The sequence below is a fragment of the Gobio gobio genome (assembly GCF_949357685.1).
Source record: "Gobio gobio genome assembly, chromosome: 24".
Taxonomy (NCBI): Eukaryota; Metazoa; Chordata; class Actinopteri; order Cypriniformes; family Gobionidae; genus Gobio; species Gobio gobio.
The window spans coordinates 18137658-18160295 of record NC_137120.1 but is presented as its reverse complement, the minus strand read 5'-3'; the positions used below and the strand labels follow the sequence as shown (position 1 = coordinate 18160295).

General features: G+C 38.3%; 1 protein-coding gene across 1 annotated transcript in view; it reads right to left on the bottom strand.

The window, feature by feature from the left end:
• map1sa (microtubule-associated protein 1Sa) overlaps positions 1-22638 on the bottom strand; it is a 38018-nt gene that overhangs the window by 11008 nt on the left and 4372 nt on the right. The window contains exons 3-4 of the mRNA XM_079807879.1: positions 3630-3712; positions 77-217 (exon numbers count right to left, since the gene is read on the bottom strand). Coding sequence (XP_079664005.1) covers positions 77-217; positions 3630-3712 — 224 coding nt within the window. The remainder of the gene's footprint in view (positions 1-76; positions 218-3629; positions 3713-22638) is intronic.

The following is a 22638-nucleotide window of genomic DNA, read 5'->3' as shown; positions in this document are numbered from 1 at the left end:
TGTTTTTGTGTATTTGAATATCATAAGAGTAAAATTACTACATAACCAACTTGTTTGACAGACACAGTTGACTGACCTCCTCATCTGTAAATATCTGGATGAAGTCATTTAGAGAAAAGGACCCAATTTGTAACACAAGGTCTCCAGTATGTTCAACACACTGTCCAGCAAGAATTAGCAGCTTATGAAGAGACGTATCAGAAATGAGCCGACGAACCTATGAAAATAAAGAGCAGCGTTAAAATGTGCAACAATTATGGTTACGCTTAACAACTAGTATTAGAAAGCTCACGTTAATCTGTATTTAGCCCTCAAATCGAGACACTAACTACATTTTAAGAGGCATTGAAAGATGACACTTGGATGCTGCTCTGGATAGCAAATATCGAGAGCAAATATAACTGAACAAAGTACTTCAAGAAATGTGTCAACATCTCACTGTGTTTACACGGTCTAACATTGGGTAAACACCATTCAAATAGCTTTCATACATTCACCAGGAAAGAACTGCAGTGGACAGGAAGTGAGGGTGCATGTGTGGATTAGTACAGCAAAACCAATATTTAACAGTTTAAACAAAAGGAAATAATTTAGATCATAAATATTTTGCTTTGATTTTGAGTTGGGTAATTTAGCTTTCAAAAAATCTTTATATCTTTCGCACTTACATTTATTGACCAAGCAGACACTTTTATCCAAAGCGATTAACAAATGAGGAATACAACAAGCAATTCGTCTTAAGGAGGAAATATCATGAGAAGTGCTAAAACTACAAAGTTTCAAACATCTTCCAGAATAGTACAAGCCAAAACAGGGAGGGATTTAGCAGTATTTCAATGCTATTCAATATATTTTCCTTAATGTGGAAAAATGTAACAGTGCAGAGCAATGTTCCCTCTAAGCTGCGCACTTGTGATGCCGCGGCCACGCAGAAAGAATAAAATGCCGCACAGACGATAGACACAGGAGCGAAATGTGGGGAGAAATCCATTTGATTGTAGTTTAAATGAGAAATAATTGCAGTGCTCTGTTCTACCGCTATAGAGTTAGTATCGCTATCGTGTTTGAACCGGTGGATGCGGTTAACAGGTTTCATAGAAAGACAATGATGTCACGTGTGAGCACGCAGCAGTGAGTCGTGTTTGCGGTCCAAATAGCTCAAAATGAGAGGCAACGAGAAACGCAAAGACGTGGAATAAAACCTCATCATGTTTTAAAGAAGAGTGGCTTGATTAAGTGGTGGAAATAACAGATGATGGACACAGCACGATAACAAAACAGTTACACCCACCACAAGTGTAGCATGCAAACTCTAAACAAAGTAACACACATCAGTTTAAATAGATGTGTGTGTGGTTTGGGTTTCAGTGATGTTTAGATAACTATAAAAGATTTCACATGTTCCCTTGAACATTTTAGCTATTAGATCTATTTAATTACCTCAGTTTTTTTTTTTTAACAAATTGAAGCATTTAAACTGATATAATACACTATAAATACTTCTATTAGTTTTTATATTATATTATAGGCTATTATAATTGTAATATAGTGTAAGCCTAATAAAGAATTTATCTCACAAGGGGATTGTTTAGAGATCCTTGCCACAAAAACGTTTGAAAACCCGTGATATAGAAAATCTTGGAAATTCATAAGCAATAAACAAACATTCAATATACACTCTAAAAAATGTTGGGTTGAAAATGGACTAACCCAGCAATTGGGTTGTTTTAACCCAGCGATTGGGTTGTTTTAAGCAAACATTTAACGCAACCGCTGGGTTAAAAATGACCCATTCACTGGGTTAAAACAACCTAATTGCCATTTTCAACCCAACTTGGGTTGTTTTTAACCCAGCATTTTTAGAGTGTAGATGGTTTAATGCTGCCTGGTGCCAATAAATGACAGTACAAAAACACATTAAGAACCATCTCAGTTTAACCGCTTAATTTTTTTTCATATTATATTATAAAGAATTGAACTGTCCTGGGGGACATTTTAATAATTTTTCTTGGTAAACTTGGAAGACTTCTTGGAAGACTACAGTTAACAGCACTGTAAAATGTGTTTAATTTAGTGACTTCTGAATTAACATTTTTTTTATTAAATTTTTTTATTTAATATATCACTAAGTTACATAAATGGTTAAATAAAATAGAAATGGAACATTAAAGTTAAAAGTTATAACTGCATGATGAAACCACTTTTTTGTGTGCGTTTACATACGCTGTACAAGTAAAGAATGTTTTTGGTGACCAAAATGTCCGCCCAATAGAGAAAAGTTTTGCTCAGCGAGAAAAGAAATTAGAGGGAACATTGGTGCAGAGTAATTAACGGCAATATTTAACAATAAATATTAATATATGAAAAATAACAGGCAGTGACTTCCATAAGCATGATTGAAAAAAATTGTTGAATCAATATTTTGGCTTCTGAAGTTTAAATAGGGCCCTATGAATCAATTTTATTTTTTCCCAAATTCGTTTTTTTCCATTTAAATTTTTTTTGGACTCTAAAAATTAATTAATTAGACCATGCTTTTGGATTATTCAAATGGAATCAAAACATTCAAATGGAATCCAGAAAACTTAAAACCAGAATTTGAGGAAAAAAATAAATATGCAATGCGTGTTACATTTTTATTAAATTGTTTGTAAAATTGTATATTTAGGGCCTTATGAGATACGGTTTTATTTATTTTTTTCCTCAAATTCCATTTTATTTTGACCAAATTCCGTGTTTTCGGTTTCAAGTTTTCTGGATTCCATTTTAATGGTTTTAATTAAATTTGAATAATCAAAAAGCATGTCTAATTAATTTAATTAATAAAAACAAAAATGTATTAATTTTAAACTAAAATTTAATTTCTAAGAATGTTTTAGTTCAGAAATTCAGTTTTTTTATTTTTTGTTTTTAATAAATCATTAATTAAATGTATTGTTTAATCATATGAATGACTATTATTAATAGTGTAAGTATTATTATTGCATTGAGATGTGGCTAAATTCTACTGTACAACAGTAATATATTTCTGTCACAGTTTCTTAAAATGTTAAACCAAACTTTTATTTTGACGGGTTGCCGTGAAGATCTTTGAGTTTCTGTGTTTATATGATGATAGTTTTTCTCAAAACACCACAAGCGTCACACGTGTTTCAGTGTTGTGGATTGGATGATGAAGGATTCATATTTAAATAGTCTTTTTGCGGTTTAATAGTTTATATTATTATTTGATTTAAGTGTACTGACCTTATTCATCAAAAAAAATTCAAATTCCACGTTATACAGGAAATTCAGTTATGACTGGATTTCGCAATTCCGTCTGCGTTTTTTGAATCGTGGAAATCATAGGACCCCATTTAAATCCAAGAGGATATTAGGAATCTTTCTCTATACATCTAACTCATATTATTTAACATTTAACAACAAAAAAATAACATATCTGCGATTCCTTCGTAGCCTTGCGACTTGCAAAACTAGTCTAATGATGTCCTTTTTGAGAAGATTTAATAGCCCAATAAAAAGACAATTAACATCAAAGCAATATTCACAATGTTGCTAAATTTTGTATTAGCAGCCCTACTTCAGATAAACTAGTTATGCTAAGTATGTGATAATAGTATTTTGCTCACCTCTGAACAAACCAAATCATGCGATGGGTTAACTATCACCTGGGTCTCGAGCACATCCCCGCTGTGCTGCAGTGTCTTCTGGCCTGTAGATGGAGACAGAGAGTGTGATCTTAAAAAAGGTAGTCCATGAACAAATATACACAAATATACTGTAAATATACACAGTGGCCATAGCACAAACATGGCAGCCGAATAGGCAACACCATTTAGAATATGATCAATAATAGTGTGTGTGTGCATTGAGCTATGGGGCTGACGCAGGTAACATAAGATTTCCTGATCTGAATGGTGCAAAGTCCACCACCACCGCAGCATATCATCATGTGGGTTTATTGCTCTAGATGAAAGGTTCTACTCCACTTCCTCAAACTTTCATCATTCATGCCAACCAAATCATTCTGAGGCTGTGGATTAGGAAGTACAGGACGCTGAAGAGATCAGAAAAACGGATGTTCAAGACTGGCTACATGACATGTTCCCGTCTTTCCACAAACAATGAGCAAACGTGAGCTGAAGGTAATTCTAGCCTTCTGCTCTGCACCATGACAAACTGAAAACACATGGTAGGAAGTGACTCCTTCCTTCCTGTGTGCAGACACCGAGCTATGACAACATCTCTGCAACCTCGATCAGTTAGCAGACACATTGAGAAACTATATCTAGTGACCCAATAAATGATAGTGGAGGCACTGGGGCAGCTAAATTGTACAGATTGTGGTCCCAGCACCTATAGCATCGGATGCAACCAGGGCTATTATCGGTAACTAAAGTCTGTCTGTCTGTCTGTCGAGAGGGAGAGAGAGAGAGAGAGAGAGATAGATAAAGATATATAAATGGCAAAGGCATATAATGAATCGACTAAAATAATATTGAATTATCTATAATAAATATATATAATACAACTAAAATAGCACTTAATACAACCAATAAAAGTGATATACATGATTTTAGCTTTTGCTGGGGGTTCAATTCATTCAAAGAGAACAAACTCAAAACAAACAGGAAATTATATCATAAGAGAGGACTCTCGCAAAAGGTCAAAAGGTCTTTTCGAATATCAGAACAAATGATACATTTTCGAAGAAAAGGCAAGATTAGTTTGTAAAATGTCATGGGGAGAAAATGTATGAATAATCAAAAAAATAAATCATGAAAAATGTTCAAGAAAACAATCTTCAAGATATAATATTTTATTACTTTTCATTTGATGGAAACTATCACATGATATTTTATTGACATTAAATACAATTTAAACCTATTAAAATGAAATAAGATTTGATTAAAATCATATGAAACCAACATAAATACAAAGAGTTGATTTCTAAAGACCTTTGCATACGAGTTTGACTCATTTTTTTTTAAATATGTCTTTACCCAAAAAGTCTATTCCTATATCCCCATTTCTTTATTAATTATTTGATTCCTATAAAACAACTGAAATAATTAAACCATTACACACACACATATATATACACACATACATATATACATATATATATATATAGAAGAGGTCATTAAAAAAAGGGAACACTACTGTATGAGAACTTAAATTTGTTAACATACTACACTGCAAAACCGAAAACCTTGGCAAAACTTAAAAATTGAGGCAATCAGTTACTTTTTTAATTTAAGTTAAGAAATTCAAAGTTTAAGCAAGCAGAACTTGCAGATTTTTATTGTACTCATACATTTTAATTGCTCTGAATTTGAAATATTTGAGTAAGCTAATTCATACATTTAACTTAAAATTAAAATATTTTTTGTAGTGGAAACTGGACTAGCTTTAACTAGCTAGTTCAGTAAATGCTACCTTGCTAATTGGTAACACAATGCTTTGATAGCATTAGCATAGCACTTTCTGAACAAATATAAAAACATTTAACATCTATCTGTTCTCAAACTAAGCTCATGCTCCACTCGTCACATGATGGACCCCCCCCCCCCAAAAAAAAACAACATAACAGAAACTCTTCTGAACTAGCATAGCAAAACATTAAACACTACTAAATCTCCCACTTAACATCAATCTAGCTCAAAAAAACATACTGTAACACTTAATTTTGGCCTTTACTGTCCCTTTTGAGTGTCATGGCAAAGCATGCTGGGATATCTAAAACCCAGCCCAGTTTAAATTATATTTAAGCTTTTTTAAATTAAAAGAAACAAGTTCACAAAACTCAAAGCAATGAAACAATTCAGATTACTTAAAAATGGTGTCAGTTTTGAGAACTCAAAAGAAAAAGAAAGCTCTAAATACTCATAAAAGTTCATTTGATTGAACTCATTTGTTTAATTTGAGTTGGCTTATTTTGAGCGTTAGGGTTTACAGTGTAGTGTGATTGAACGCTTAAATTTTAAGATATAAAAACTTATTCTTGAATCCTTCTAGGCTTAATCCATGTTTGAATATGGGTGCATAGTGCCAAAGCAAATCCATAATTCAGCTAGAAACCAAATGACATGAAAACAGTATGCAGAAATCATGTCACTGTCCTGTAGTTGTTTACCACAATGAGAAACTCCAGCGAAGCTTTCCTCGACTGCCTTCGCCATCCCTTTGATCTTATCTAACAGCGATTATGGCAGTGGCCCTTCCCCTGTCATTACAGACAACAGCAGCACAGACAGACGGATCTGAAACTACGACACAGCTCTTCTTAACAGATACATGTGGGCGATGACAGAAACATAATAGCATATGGAAATTCAGTACTATTAATGTTGTATTTGAGACATTGTCAAAAGTATTGCTGCTCACATAGGAACATGCACCCAGCTGGTACCGTTTTCTGTCATTTTTGTAAATAGGGGTGAGGGGTTTAATCTGATCTATCTGGTGCTGGCTTTCAGAACATACCAGTGGGACCAGCTAGAAAAACACATTTGAGTTAAACTAGTCAAAAAAGTAGTTAGCTACACTACAAGTTACTAACAAAAGTAATGGGACACACCTCTTAATTATTGAATTCATGCGTTTCAATCAGACCTGCCTGTGCGGCGGGAGCTTCATGGAGTGGGTTTCATTGACGGGCGGCTGCACACAAGCCTCACATCACCAATCGTCGGATGGAGTTGTGTAAAGCACGCCACCACTGGACTCTGGAGCAATGGAAACCTGATCTGTACACCCTACTGAGTGACGAACCACGGCGAGTGTGGGTTTGGCAGATGCCAGGAGGACTTTACCTGTCTGACTGCATTGTGCCAACTGTAAAGTTTGGTGGAGGAGAGATAATGGCTGTTTTTCAGAGGGTTAATCTAGTCCCCTTTCTTCCAGTGAAGGGAAATATTAATGCTTCAGCATACCAAGACATGTTGGACAATGCAATGCTTCCAACTTTGAGGAACAGTTTGGGGAAGACCCTTTTGAATATCAGCATGAATGTGACCCAGTGTACATACAAGGTCCATAAAGACATGGTTGGATGAGTTTGGGTTGGAAGAACTTGACTGGCCCGCGCAGAGCCCTATAAAAACGCGACAATATGTATCGTTGATGTAAACGATATGATTCGTGATATACAGCTCGTTTCATCCAAGGCTCAGCTTACTGTGTTTATAAGGTATAATTCACCCAAAAATGTAAATTCTGTCATCATGTATTCACCCTCATGGCGCTTCGTTTAACTTCCAAACACAAATGAAGATATTTATGAAACCTGAGAGATTTCTGTCCCACCATTTATAGTCCATTCCTCTCAAACGTAAAAGATCCACACAAAAAAAAGTCATAAAGGCATCGTAAAAATAACTAATCTAGTGTCTAATCCAAATCCAAGTATTCAGAGACACGCTGGCTTTATTTAACAAACAGATTTACTGTAGTAAACATGGATGTTCCGATGCTTGTGTGACACGGGAAAACAACAAGGGAGTGAGTAAATGCAGAATTAAAATGTTTGGATGAGCCAAACATTTAGAGTTTGGGAATAGTCATGTTGACATGCTTTCTTTGCGATTAGAACTGTGATTGATTGCATTGATCATCTGAAGCACACGTGCTGCAGGAATGACACTCAAAGTGAATGCACAAACAATTTAAATCACCAGATCACATTTAGTTTTAGTAGTATGATTATTCAAAGCATTTTAGATAGTTTATTCTTGTATGTATACTAGTGAGACATAGCGAGCACTGGTAGAGTCTGTGTGCGACGGCTTAAGAGATCCAATGTCTGCATTTAAAGCATGAGTAGGCTAATGTGTGAGGGGAAATAATAAAGTTTACAATGATGCAATGGGGAACATTTGTGGGTACTGATGATGATAATTAATAATAATAATAAAAAAGTAAAAAAAAAAAATTGCCTTAAAATTAAAATCACAATACGCATCAGATACAAGTTCAGTATCGCGATCTGCCTGGAAACAAATGTTGTGGCGCCAAACTCCCTCGTTGAAGAGGAAAGCCGCCATGTTTACAACTGTGACAATGGGCCTCATTCGTGAAATGTTCGTAAATATATGCGCAAATTCGGAGCAATTTGCGCGTTAAATGGACCTTTACGAAACCTCTCCTCCAGATTCACAAACGCTTCGTATACCACGGATTCTGTAGTTAAACGTGTGTAGCTTTCCTGTACCTCAAACAGTAGAGCGTGGCGCTAGCAACGCCAAGGTCATGGGTTCGATTCCCAGGGAAAGCAAGAACTGACAAAATGTAAAATGTGTACCTTGAATGCAATGAAAGTCGCTTTGGATAAAAGCGTCTGCCAAATGCATAAATGTAAATGTAAATGTAATGTCAATGAATTCCAAACATTCGTAAATAGGATGCGCGTGCACGCTCATTCATAATTAGCATAATCCTCGCCCATGAGTTACAACTGCAAATGACATGGCCAGGAACACTGTGGAATCTTCTGGAAGCCTTCTTTCTCAGGTTTGGCTCCAGTATTTTACATAAATGTACAAAACAAACTGTGATTGGTTGTGTTACATGTCAGTCAAATGTCCTCTTGGGCGGTCCTTGACCAATGAAAGCTGCAATAGAGTCCAAGGGCCTCATTTATAAACGTTGCGTACGCACAAAAGAAGGCGTACGCCACTCTCTACGCAATAATTGGTATTTATAAAAAGCAAACTTGACGGGAAAATGTGCGGTCCTTCACGCAAGCTCTGACCCAGGCGTACGCACAAAAACGGGTGAAATGAGAAATGGCGACACCGTCGGCAGATGGAAGAAACACGTGAAAGTGTGTGAAACTGTAGACTGTTGTGTAAAAGAAATGGCAATACTGCCTCTCATAAATAACTTGAAGACTTCACAAAGCAAGTATTACAATTAACAGCCTAGACGAACACCCGTTTGATCGATCTGCAGTGTAAAACAAACAAAATCAAACGAAAATTACAACAGAAATGCAAAAAAAATAAAAAAAAGTGAAATATGTTCTGCAACAATATTGGCATGTTATGCAATTCATCCTCATAAATAATATGGTAAACAGAACGAAATAAAGTACAAAACTGATATTCTCGTCAATGTGTCCGTCTGGCGGAGCAGATATAGATGCAATTAGATAGACAGATAGATAGATAATTAGGGAGATATATAGATAAATAGATAGATCGATGTATTAATTGTCCACTGGGGAAAGTTGTTTTCATAGTAAAAATGTCTTCATCAGCTACGGAATCATGGTATTCATGCAAGTGCCTTTAGTTTGTTTTATTTTCGATAAAATAACATATGACGTATGTCTCAACCATTCAGAAAGCTGCAAGAAATTACATTTGCACTGAACTATTTCCCATTTCCACGTAGATAATAGGGATAGGGATTAATAGGGATTCCCCAATAATTGCCGCCAGTCTCTCATCAAGAGGGGTCAGACACACTCTGGCGATGGAGCGCTAGACGTTTTTTTGCCTCGACTTTGATGTCCGACCATTTCTTTTTTTTTTCGGCCACGGTCCGAGGTTGTGAGGCTACAGCATTTACGGCGTCTGCAACCTTTTGCACCTCAAGTGCCTTTTTGGCATTAGCAATGCCCACACTGTGCCCTCCAAAAAATATTTTTCTCCTCTTTTCCACTTCGCCAACGATAAATTCTACTTCACATTGAGTGAAGTTACGTTTTTTTGATTTCCTCTCTGTATTTGCCATGATTTCGCAATCGATGAATATTAACTTGTGGGCGTTTCACGGACTATTTATGGTCAACTATGTGCGTGACATGAAGCCGCAAAAGCTGCGCTACATTTAGAATTGATTGTGATTTATTAAGGGAAAACTGCGTAGGATGTGCGTGCGCACGGTTTTATAAATCTGAATATTTCTGTGCGTACGCACGTCCTATGTTTCATCCGTACGCCACTTCTGATGCAAATCCTACGCAAAGTTTTATAAATGAGGCCCCAGACCTTCTGCTGTTAGTCTGAAGCTCTGGCTACTGACCTGAGGGAGGGGTTCTGGCAGACCAATCACAGCACTTGCGGTCCGCGTAGAATTGACGCATTGTTACATTTTTGGAGAGGTGCAAGTATAAGAAGTATAAATTGGCCTTAAGGGTGTACTCACACTAGGCACAGTTGCCTTGTACCGTGCCCGAGCGCGATTGTCCCCCCTCCCCACTCCCCCGCTGGCCTGCACTCATATTGCACTTAACGTACCGGGTCGGAGCAAGCTTACGCCATTCATGATACAACTTTTTGTTTTGAAGACGGGAAGAAAAACGCTTTCACTAATTGACTGCCTAAAAGATTTATCATTTATGCCGCGCAGCGATTTTTACCTGATTTCACTGCAAGTATCAGATTATTACGGAAGCAGCTGACTTTGATGGAGGAATTTGCAGCTTTACTTGCAAACTACAATTCATGTTCATCAATAAGGTGAGAACCAGGACCATTATAAATATACTTGATTTAATCGAAAAGTGTATCCAAGTAGTAATAGTTTAGTGTTTGCTGTCGTAATGATGACAGCTGTTCCGTGCTCCGGCGCAGAACCAGGAACTACTCACACTAGTCAACCGAACCAGACTTTGGGGGTCAAATGCGCCCGGGCACGGTTCAGATCGCCTAGTGCGAGTACACCCTAACACACACGTAACAGGGCAGGGCATACATTCATGTAATTGAATCACAACCTTTGTGAATTCACAATAGACCTAAGCTATAGTTTGGTTTTTAAATGGTTTTAATACATCGTGCAGCCTTAGAAAACGGTCATGGATAATGCGGTTCATGGATCTCATACGTGGAATGCACCACGGTTACTCGACATGTGTAAATTGCAATCGAGGATTTTTTTAAATTCGGCTACTCGAATTTAAAAGAGGAATCGTGACTAGGGCTGTCAGCGAATATTCTGAATTCAAATATATTTTCGAATAGTTTTAAAAAAAAACGCCAAAACGCGTTGAGGGTGAGGGCGAGAGAGAGTCATTGCGCGGTCTTGGCCATTAGTTGATTTACTTGTTTTTGTGTAGGTAATACGTTGTCAAATATGTTTAAACTTAAATAGACTACCTATATAAGTAGTTATGGCTCTTTGTATTAATTTGTCCTGTTATTGACGTAATGCGCGTCATTGACAAAATGCGCAACCAGATGTTCGAATAGTTTGAATATTCTTGTTTTTTCTAGAGGGAATATTCGAACGTCATTTTTGAGCAATTTTGACAGCCCTAATCGTGACAGACCTATTGTGAAGTATTACCTTAAACTCTACTCAACAGCAGCTAATAAAAAGGCTGAGATTAATCTTTTCTCTAGATTGAGGCAGATCTCCAGAAGCAGGGTTTAAACTCTTTGGTGTTGGGCGAAAAAGTCACAACCGCCAAAATGTATACAGAGGAGCCCAAATATCTGTCCAACGGTAAGCTGGGAACTCATAAGGGACAAACAGACTCACTAATGGGGTCCAATATAAACTTTCGTAATTCAAAAGCGTTTGATCATACCTTACAATACCATACAGACAGCACTGTGGATAGAAATCAGTTTCCAGGCACAGGAAGGATAAAACAGCTTGACAGAGATAGACTGACATTCCTGAACAGCTGCTCAATGATTAGTCAGGATTAATCAGCATGTGTGCCTTGAAATGACTGGGACAGTATATTCCCGTCACATTCAGCAGGACTTAAGCCTAAAAAAACACTGTGTGAAAGATGATGTCAATGTGTACAGGGACGTACAGATAGGAGACGGTGGTAATGAACTTTTTCCTCAAATCATACCCGACCCTGCTGGTCCCTAACGCTTCAACAGTGCCTTCATTGTACAAGGCAAATAAAAACACTGAAAGCTTGAGCTCCCTGTGATCTAAAAAGCACAAACAAATTATGAATTCTTAAACGACACAAAGAAAAATGTTTCAGTCCATTTGTGCTGCAGTGAAAGGCTGTGTTGTTCTCGGAACAGAGACACTTACAGAAATCGACGGGTCCTTTGAGCGGATTCCTCTATGAGGTGACATTCACAAAAAGAACATTTTGAGCCAGAGGGGAAGTTCAGATCAGTGAGACTCTTTTACATGCGGTATAGAGCATCCGAGACAAGATCGCTTAGGGTGCTTACACATCCCTGTTTTCAACTAAAAACTTGTGTCATTTGTGTCGTTCATTTACACGACAATGGCGTTTTGGGGGCCTGAAAATGCAAACTTTTGAAAAGGATTCGTTATCGTCTCCATGTAAACCACAAAAACACGAATTTCTGAAAATGGTGATGTCATACGCATGTGTACTAGGTGTTTAGTCTATATTGGCGTGCAGTGTTTCTTTACAAAGGCCCTGTTAACACCTGGTATTAAGATATGTTTTGGTTACTGTTATTACTATGGTAAGTACATGTAACAAGGACACTGTAAAATTAAACTGTAAAATTAAGTGTTAAGCGTATTGGGGCTGCTTTTCCTGAAACCTTCTTAATGCTACGTCGTTCTTAATTTATACCTCCTTAAGCTGTACCTTAAGGTTAATACGCGTTTCCTGAAACATTCTTAGGGTGCTTTCACACTAGCAGATTTGGTGCGCACCCGGGTTCGAGTGACTTCAAAGTTCGGTACGTTTGGATGATGTGAACACGGTCTTCCGAACTCGGGTGCGCACCCGCGAACCGTACCAGAGTCCGCTTAAAAAGGGTGGTCTGGGGTACGGTTCATGTGAACTCCGGTACGGTTCGCTGCTGATGTGAACGCAATCGTACTAAATCGCGGAAGTGAACCGCTATTAATGACGTATGATTTGATAAAAATGTGTGTTTGTTTCACTCATTTTCCTGACGAGCATGACTGACATACTGCAAGCAGAGAGCTGTAAACCTAATTTCTGCTCGTCTTCAGCATTCTTTAGAGCATTGCAGTACATTTGCGGCATATAGACGCAAGTGCCATTACGTACTGAAGCTTTAGAAACAAAACCAATGGTTAAAAAACAAAAATATAAAAGTGAGGTGAGCAACGCTATGCATTTTGCCGCCTTCACGCTCGCTGTCGTTACTAAGCAACCGGGTAAACAGCTGCTGCTTTAATGACGCAAACGCACCCCGGTTCGGATCCAAATAATATAATATGAACACAGTCCAGCGGGGGAGGGGGGAGCAATCGAACTCGGGTTCGGTCCAGGCAATCGAATCAAGTGTGAAAGCACCCTTAGTTAAGTATGCCTTCTGCAAGTCATTCGTGGTCTGGACCACTCTTAGCTATTCCTTATCACTATTGACAGTTAATTCCGATAGTGGCCACCACTGTTTCTTTACATCGCAGTTAGGGCTGGGGCAATAAACGATATCATATCGAATCGCGATCAAATTCATGTCGATAACAATGATAAGCTCTGGACATTTTTACTCGATATGGATTAATTTAACAACCAATCACACAGCAGAAATAAACGCAACAAAAGCCAGTCAGCGTGCAGCTTTTAGTACACACTCTACTGGCAAAGAAAAATCGACATAAAAGAAAGAAAAAATTTGTGGAAGCGGCAACAAACATTAAATTGAAAGTGAAACTAACCATGCGTTATAATCAAAAGATGACGAAATTGTCGATGAAAGGTAGCACAAATTCAGTTACTCACTGAACCGCGCCACACAGACCATTCATCCGCTCGGGTCAAAGTCCAAACGGCAGCGCAGCGCAAGCTCACTAAAGCCGATCCGTTTACTCTGATCGGTCTCGATCATGCAACACTAAACAGCGCTGTGAGATCCATTGAGAAGCTTGTGAATTTAGGGAAAAACACAAATGTCTCGTGATTTAAAGCCAGACAAAACAGCACCGATAAACACTAGAAACACTGTGCGCAATGACACAGTCAGAGAAGGATTTTCAATCTACAAATCTCCATAATTTACTGTTGTGACACCAACTGCAACATGGTACTGTGGCAGAAATGTGGAATATTCAGAGAATTGTATTATATTATTAATGTAGCCATGTATTAAAGGAGTAATGGAATATTACAGTATTTTGATTTAGCTATAGAATTTGTGTATTTATATCACATTATATCATATCAAATCTTTTAGGCTACTATTTTTCATACAAATACCATAGAAACCATATAGATACATTTTACCATGGTAGTGAAGAGCTATATGCATGGTTTTAACTGCGGCTATCATGATCTAAATGTATGATACTATGGAAGACCAATGGTTAATTTTAATAAAACTCTGAATATTTAAATTTTACCATATAAAAATGAGGTTGTTACAATTTTTACGGATATCTGTGTTTTTGTTAATGAACGTAAAAGTACTCCTGCATAACTCAAGCTACTACTACTGTCAAATGTGTATTTCTAAAACAAACCATGTAATATTATTAATATTGCAGCCTGCACTGCAAACTGTGCCGAAGATATATGTCATATACGTATAAGTCAGGCAACACAAACCGGTTTCATGACTACAAACAATATCCCCCATTAACACATGCAGAAACTAAGACATTATTTTGTTGTAAGGAAAAATGACTAGCCTGGATGCCAGCCGAATATAGCCCCGCCCACAATTTTTTTTGCTCGGGCAATTCGGTCTGGACTCGCTCCATAGAGGAGGAATTATGCCCGAACAGAAACTGTTCGGACCAATGAAATTGTCAGGGCGGGCTTTAGACGATGATGGACAGATGATCAACAGTAGCGTAATCATCCACGTCATCGAAGGCTCTTGGGTTGAATTTGCTCTCATCCTAAACGGAGAACTTGTTCGTATATGCATTCACCTTCACTATTTCTCTCAGAAACGATGATCGTGTTGGTAAGTACTCTGTGTATCCTTAAATTATTTTATTACTGGCAAAGATCGTTTACACTCATGTTTTTCTTGTAACGTTACTTAATCCAGCGTGCGTGCAGACAGGGTTTCCAAGTGTTTTTGCAATGTCGCGCACAATTGCTACTCAAAACTATAGCCCAAAACAATAACTTTCCGGGGGGTTCTCCGGAAAAAAATGGCGTTTGGTTGGCAAAATATGTTATTTTGGCAAGGTTGCCTGCTAAAATTCGCATTCCTGGGTTTAGATAATCACATAATTGGGGTCGCTTCAACCCGCGGACATGGAGAAAAACACGGACTTGGTAACAGTGCAGTTGAGTTCTGTTGACATTTGATAACTAACGTTACGCGTCGCTCCGTTGCTCTGATTGGTTGTGGGTCTATCCAATTGAGGTCTTTCCTGGCTCGGTTGAAACACGCCCCATAATCAAAGCTCAATGGAGCGGTACCAGACTCAAATTCTGACTAGAATTGAGTATGGCCACGCCAGGCTAAAAAATGACTGGAAAAGTGTAAGGAATTCAAAAATGTGAAGTGTTTGTCATGCTCTGACAATAATGAGTTTAAAACCACAATTAACAGTCTGGTTTCTACAACTTTCACTTAGGAGCAAAAACATGCCTTTAAATTTGAAAGAAAGAAATATTTGACATTTATCGTGATAATTATCGATATCGGCTGATATGAAAAGATTTTATCGCGATCATTTTTTGGCCATATCGCCCAACCCTAGTTGAAAGTGGACAAAAGAGACAGATTAAAAACAGGTGTAAAAAGGAAAGTGTCTCCCTCATCTACTTGTGATCCAAACAACCAAAATGCATCTTAATACCAGGTGTTAACAGGGCCCAAGGGACATCGCCACCTACCAGCCTGGCATGAGTAATACAGCGTTTTTAATCGTTTACACATTGTGAAACGGGCTAATTTTTGGATCGTTTCCACGGAGCCGTGCGGTACGGTTCAGTACAGTACCGCCAACAATACGCTTAACACTTAATTTTACAGTGTCCTTGTTACATATGTTACATGTACTTACCATAGTAATAACAGTAAATTATGTATAATTACATGCAACTAACCCTCAATCAAACCCTAATCCTACCCTCACCCTATAGTAAGTACATGTAGTTCCTAAATATTACTCAGTACTTCAATATATAATTACACCAACAATGACACCTTAAAATAAAGTGTAACCCAATTTTCAATAAGGTTTAATTATTTAAAATAAGTAATAATGAACTAACATTTATTGATCTTGGTTACATTATATTTTCTACATATATGAATACATTTTAATATTATTATAAATTAACGTATTGCGAACAAACAACATATTTATAAATTAACTTGGGCTGTCAAGCGATTCAAATTTAAAATGTTAAATTTTTTTAATTACACAATGTGGTGATTAATTAATCTAATAAATCGCACATCAGATTTGGCTGAGCAATTACTCCCAAAAGATAATTGTCATTATTGTGTAAAAAAACTATACCTTTAATGTTTGTTTTTATTCAAATGGAAATATGAAATTATACTCTAAATAAAAAGCTGCCAGTAGGTTGTGGTAAATGTCTAATCGAGTCATTCATTCGATTCGTTCATTCAGGAGTGATGTAAATGTTCTTGAATCTTTATGAAAATGGCAAATGTAAATGGTTCTCTTTATGGTCCATTGAATCATTGGTTCACCCGATTCCTTCAAATCGCGGATTCAGAAAAGAAACGTCACTGTGTACTGCTCGGAATCGGAGACTAACAGTTTGCTTTGTCTTTATATTTTCGTTGGCAAGACAGACTTAAAACAACACAATATTAACTTATTTTTTATTAAACTTTTGTATAAAATCAGCATCGCATCTGCACTCGTGCTATTCTGGACAGAAAAACAGAACTCGTGAGATATTGCTTATATGTTTATCATGATGTAAATGTGAGGGCGTTTTCACACTGGCAGTTTAGTTCGAAACGGGCACGGTTCACATGAAAAGTTGGTAATGTGAAAGCGGTCATGTGGACCCGGGTGAGCTGAGCTCAGGGGTACCAAACCCGAGACTGCCTGAAGGAGGTGTTGCGCAACTTGAGCTTGAACTGTGCCACGATTCATGTGAATGTGAAAGCAACACGGACTCGGGTGCGTAATAAAAGATTTATTTTTTTTCAAATGACGATGTATTTAGTTCAATAAAACACATGTAACTGTGCGTTCACACAGCCGCCGGCGAGAGCGTCAAAGTGGCCGGAAGTCATTCATTCATTCTCAATGGGAGCCCGGCGGCGAGCTCCGGCGAGAGCGGCGCAGTGCGCCTTGGACGATTTGGGCGTCGAGGAGAGTTGAAATCAGGTCAACTTTATGGTAATGAGCTACGACACGCTTCGGAGGCAGCCGGCGGCAACCAAAGGGAATGTAGAAGTGCTCCGCTTGAGATGATTCTAGAGAACGCAGCGCTGTAAACTTTGGTTTACAAAATAGAGGAGAGGTTGATCACTGCTGGTGCGGCGGGTTTGATAAGAAGATGCGCAACATTATTTATACACCACACAAATGGCTTTTAATTGGTTTATTTCGTTAGCAAACATGTAACTATAATTGTTAAGTTCTTTCCATCGATCTGCTTTTTTTAACTTTCACATTTAAATGATTTCATGAGGCTATATTATACCCTACTTGTGGTCAGTCAGCACAAACGCCGATCAACATGATTGTTTGCTTTGCAGCCCCTTTAAATGCGGTTTCAAAAAAGACCAAGCATTCGATCTACGTCAGAGCGGCAGCGCGTCCACGAATCTTCTACAGCGTCGATGGCAGGGCGGCCAGAGCGAAGTTTGACGCTCTCGCCGGCGGCGGTGTGAACGCACAGTAAGGGATGATAGTGTTGATTCTTTACCTTAGATACGAGCGAGTGTATTCGCGCAGCGCACCGGTGGGAACAATCTCACTCTGATGTGGACCACAACAAACGTGCCCAGTGTAAAAACGCTCTGAGACTAAAAAAAGAAATTTTTGCCTCATATCTTGAATTTTAAGGACATTCTAACTGCTTGACTTCATCACACAGTGAGTTGTGCCCCTCATGCCCTGCATCATATTCTTCATCAATCAACTGAATGAAATGTAAGATTACCCAAGTAGGACTGGGGCGGGGCATTTGTGATTTTTAGTCGGGGGCCACTGTGCTCCTAGTGAAAAAAGTTAGCATCCTGACTGAGCGCTCTCTTCTCCCCGTCATTTGTAGACACGCCCCTTATTGCTGATTGGCTATAAGTTTGTTTTGGTACTCGGCACAAGACACTTTTCTAAAGCATAAATACCACTTACCCCACCTTTAACGAAGATTCATAAATGTTGCTAAAATTGTTCATAATACTTTAAGCATTAACTAATGTGAACAAATCCTACAATATCTTTACATCAAACTACATTTTGTTAAACGAAAAAAGCAAATTCACATAATACAAGCATCCTCAGAATGTTGTTTTTTAGCAGTTAATTGCTCACAGCCAGGATGGCGGCAGCTGGTCACTAAAAAAGAAGAGTGAATTTGTGAAATTATAGATTTAATCCTCACTGTATGACCATGCTTAACATTAAAACATTGTCCATCCTAACCTACTTCAGCAAAGCAGTCAAACTTTACATGCAGGTGACAGGAGAAATGCAAACTGGCTTGATGGTTTCATCTGTGCATTAATCAGATTTCGCTAACACAAGGTAATTAAACGGTCATGACAGGGTCGGAAATTCCACTGGACTTTTATATCCATCCATGAGGAAGAATAAGTCAGATTTCATTGGGATCTCCATTGCTGAAGTCAAAGCAGAAGATAATCGCTAGCCAACGATCACTCGCACTCAGCCTCAGAACAAAGCATCATTGATGCACAATCACATCACCACGCCTTGAGATAAATGATTCAGGGCCAAGGAAGAATACACAAGACATACTAAGCAGGGTTATAAGGATTCCCTCGAGCATCACAGCTTGACTATAAAGCAAGATCACTTATGCCTGAAGAATTTCAGCTGCCCGATCAGCTGTTGGTCTTTTCTGCCCCACTCCAGTCTTTAATCTGATTGGAAGGGACTTTTCCACAGTTGGTGCCAAGGACATGTTGGTTTTCTCATTTTTGCTGATTCATTATAAAAAATTTCAGGCCAACATATAATCTGCACACGTAAAATCCTCTGTGAATTTCTCTCTTTACAAACTTTTATTTACTACTATAAAAAAAAAAAATTAAAAGAAAGGAATGATACAATTACATTCATATAATAATTTTTATAGATACTCTCTTGCAAAACTTCTGTGTTCCCATGAAACTTTGCTTTTGCTCACAAAAACCTTTGCTTTCCCCAATGGAACTGCATTTGCTCACAAAAAAATCCTTGCTTTCTCCAATGAAACCTTACATTCTCTCACAAAAACCTTTGCTTTCCCCAATGAAACTTTGCATTTGCTCACAAAAACCTTTGCTTTCCCCCATGAAACTGTACATTTAACCTTTGCTTTCCCAATGAAACTTTTAATTTGCTCACAAAAACCTTTGCTTTCTCCCATGAAATTTTACATTCTCTCCCAAAAACCTTTGCCTTCCCCAATGAAACCTTACATTCTCTTACAAAAACCTTTGCCTTGCACCAAGGTCCGAACCGAAGTTAATGTTTTGATACATTTGGTTAGTTTTGGTTTGGTTTCACATTGCAATTATGTTAAAGTTAAGTTAAGTGACGTGTGGCCAAGTATGGTGACCCATACTTGGGATTTGTGCTCTGCATTTAACCCATCCAAGTGCACACACACACAGTAGTAAACACACACCCAGAGCAGTGGGCAGCCATATTGCTGTGGTGCCCGGGGAGCAGTTGGGGGTTTGGTGCCTTGCTCAAGGGTCTCACCTCAGTCGTACTACCCATAGTTTTCAGTCACGTGACTGTCGCGGAGCCTTGGAGGGCAAAATCGCCATAGAACGGCAGCACAAGCCTGTCAAATTTCCCTCTTAAAACAAAAATATGTGAACAAGATGCAAGTTTTTGCCACTTATGATCCATATACAGCACCTGCTGCCGTATTTCAATCACTGAAAACAGCGGGACGTTTTTAAAACGCTTAATGGGGCTATATGCGTTTTTCTGAAATTTAAACTCGCGACTGACACCTGTGGCCAAAAAACAGAACTGCTCTCATTTTCTGCTCGCTCTCGCAGCGGTGGTGACGTCACATCCGCAGACAGCGCGGGAAAAGACGACCCGCCAGAAAATAGGAAAAATAGGATACAGACTTATAGGTGCACCCACTGTGAGCGGACAAGGTGTCAGTATGCTCATCAGGAGATGTTTGAGTCATAAATGGTAAAATAAAAAGGCTATTGTTACGTTTATTTTGGGGAAGAAGTTGCATATAGCCCCTTTAACGTGAAAAACACTATAGGGTGAGTTGCACCAATAAGGATTAAATTAAGCAAAGTTTAAAGGATTTGTTGATATGGGTTTTATTTTAAATCGAGTCGTTGCACCACTTCATTTTAAACACAGATAAATTACGCAGTAAAACCGTTATAGAGCTGATCAAGCCGCAGACGGAGGTGAACTGAAGACAGGCTAAAGAATCCTTAGTGCAACCCACCCTTAAAGTGCTGTAATGTACTAAAACAGTGATATTATAAGATCAAATTCAGTTTACACCTTTCTGATGATGCATACTATATACAGGCGAGTAGATGAGTCAAGAATATGAACGCAACGCGTTTTCTTTATAATGGGTTTCGATGGGGAAAACACCTAACGAGAAACCTTGTGTTGCACTAATATTCTGTGTACGTCTGCTTTCCTGTACAAAGTATGCAACATCAATAAGGTGTATATTGAATTTGGTATTTTAATATCACTGTCTTACCGCATTAAAGGGATAATTCACCCAAAAACGAAAATTGTATGTTTTTCTGCTTACCCCTAAGGCATTCAATATGTAGGTGTCTTTGTTTCTTCAGTAGAACACAAATGAAGATTTTTAACTCCAACCGTTGCTGTGTGTCACTCATATAATGCTTTTCAATGGAGACTAATTCTATTAGAGTAAAAAAAACATGGACAGACAACTTCAAATTAAACCCCGCAGCTCGTGACGAAACATTGATGTCTTAAGACACGAAACAATCGGTTTCTGAGAGAAACCCAATGGTATTTATGCAAATATATCACCTCGTATCAGACGAACGCTTCAGCTCTCCAGACTGCCATCACTTCCTGGAGGTCAAAATAGCGGCCGGGTCACAGATATATACATAGATACCTCATTAGTGCCTGCGTGGATCATGGCGTGGATCGCTCGGATGAGGAATCTACGTATACATATCTATGACCCGGCCGCTATTTTGACCTCACCTACGGGAAGTGATGGCAGTCTGGAGAGCTAAAGCGTTCGTCTGATACGAGGTGATATATTTGCATAAATACCGTTGGGTTTCTCTCAGAAACCGATCGTTTCGTGTCTTAAGACATCAATGTGTCGTCACGAGCCGCAGGGTTTAATTTGAAGTTGTCTGTCCATGTTTTTTTTACTCTAATAGAATTCGTCTCCATTGACAAGCATTATATGAGTGACACACAGCAACGGTTGGAGTTAAAAAAATCTTCATTTGTGTTCTACTGAAGAAACGAAGACACCTACATCTTGGTTGCCTTAGGGGTAAGCAGAAAAACATCCAATTTTGTTTTTTGGGTGAACTATCCCTTTAATACTGACTACAAACCTGGTAAAAATGACAAGCGGGCAATGGAGGAGAGCCTTGTTTTGCCCTCCAGGTGGGCGTTCCTATAAGCGTGTGACGACACGTGAAAACTATGGATTGAGGGTGAAGGAGAGCGCTGGTTATTTACTCCCCCTACTTACAATTCCTGCCGGACTTGAGACTCAAACCCGCAACCTTCGGGTTACAAGTCCGCCTCTCTAATCATTAGGCCACAACTGCTCCACATTATGCGAGCGGACTAAAGAACTTTACATGACATACTTGCGTCCTGTCATCATCATCTTGACATTGATTGGTTTGTTAACGGACGTGCGTCTGCCGTTAACGTCTTTGACAGGAATGAATAAACAGACGCATATCGTTGCCACTAATGAACAGTGCGCATGGCTTGACTATTTCTTTTCATTTCGAATTGTTTCGTTTAAAAGCGGACATTTCAAGATTTCTATACACATTTCTCATGTCTGTGAGGCAAGTAGCCGGCTGAGTTTCGGTTTATTTGAGATGCACTCCAGTTCATATGCAAAGCATGTGATCGCTCCCGCGCCTCTATGTCACGATTGTTGTCTGCTATGGACTATTTGCTTCTTATTTATTAAATCCAGGCAATTATCTGATTAAACGTTGATTAAAATTAGGATACAATTTATCCAAAACAAAATTCACTTTAAAGAAAGGCTTTCTACAAAACTTAAAGTGGTCAAAATAATTTCTGACCTTCTGTCTTCTGACATATTGCGCATCTTTTCATAATCAATATAGCCTAGATGAAATTTTAAAAATAACATTGCTTTCTCCCATGCTTACATTCTTTCACAAAATCTTTGCTTTCCAAAATGAAACTTTGCGTAGGTTCACAAAAATGTTTGTTCCCCTGAGAAAAATTGTGTTTGTTTCTAAAAACGGTGTTGCAAAACTTTTGCGTTGCCCCAAGAAACTTTGCATCCACTCGCAAAGAATTCAAAAGTTTTGCGCCTGAATGCAAAGCTTCTTGGGGAAGTGAAAAAAAATAAAA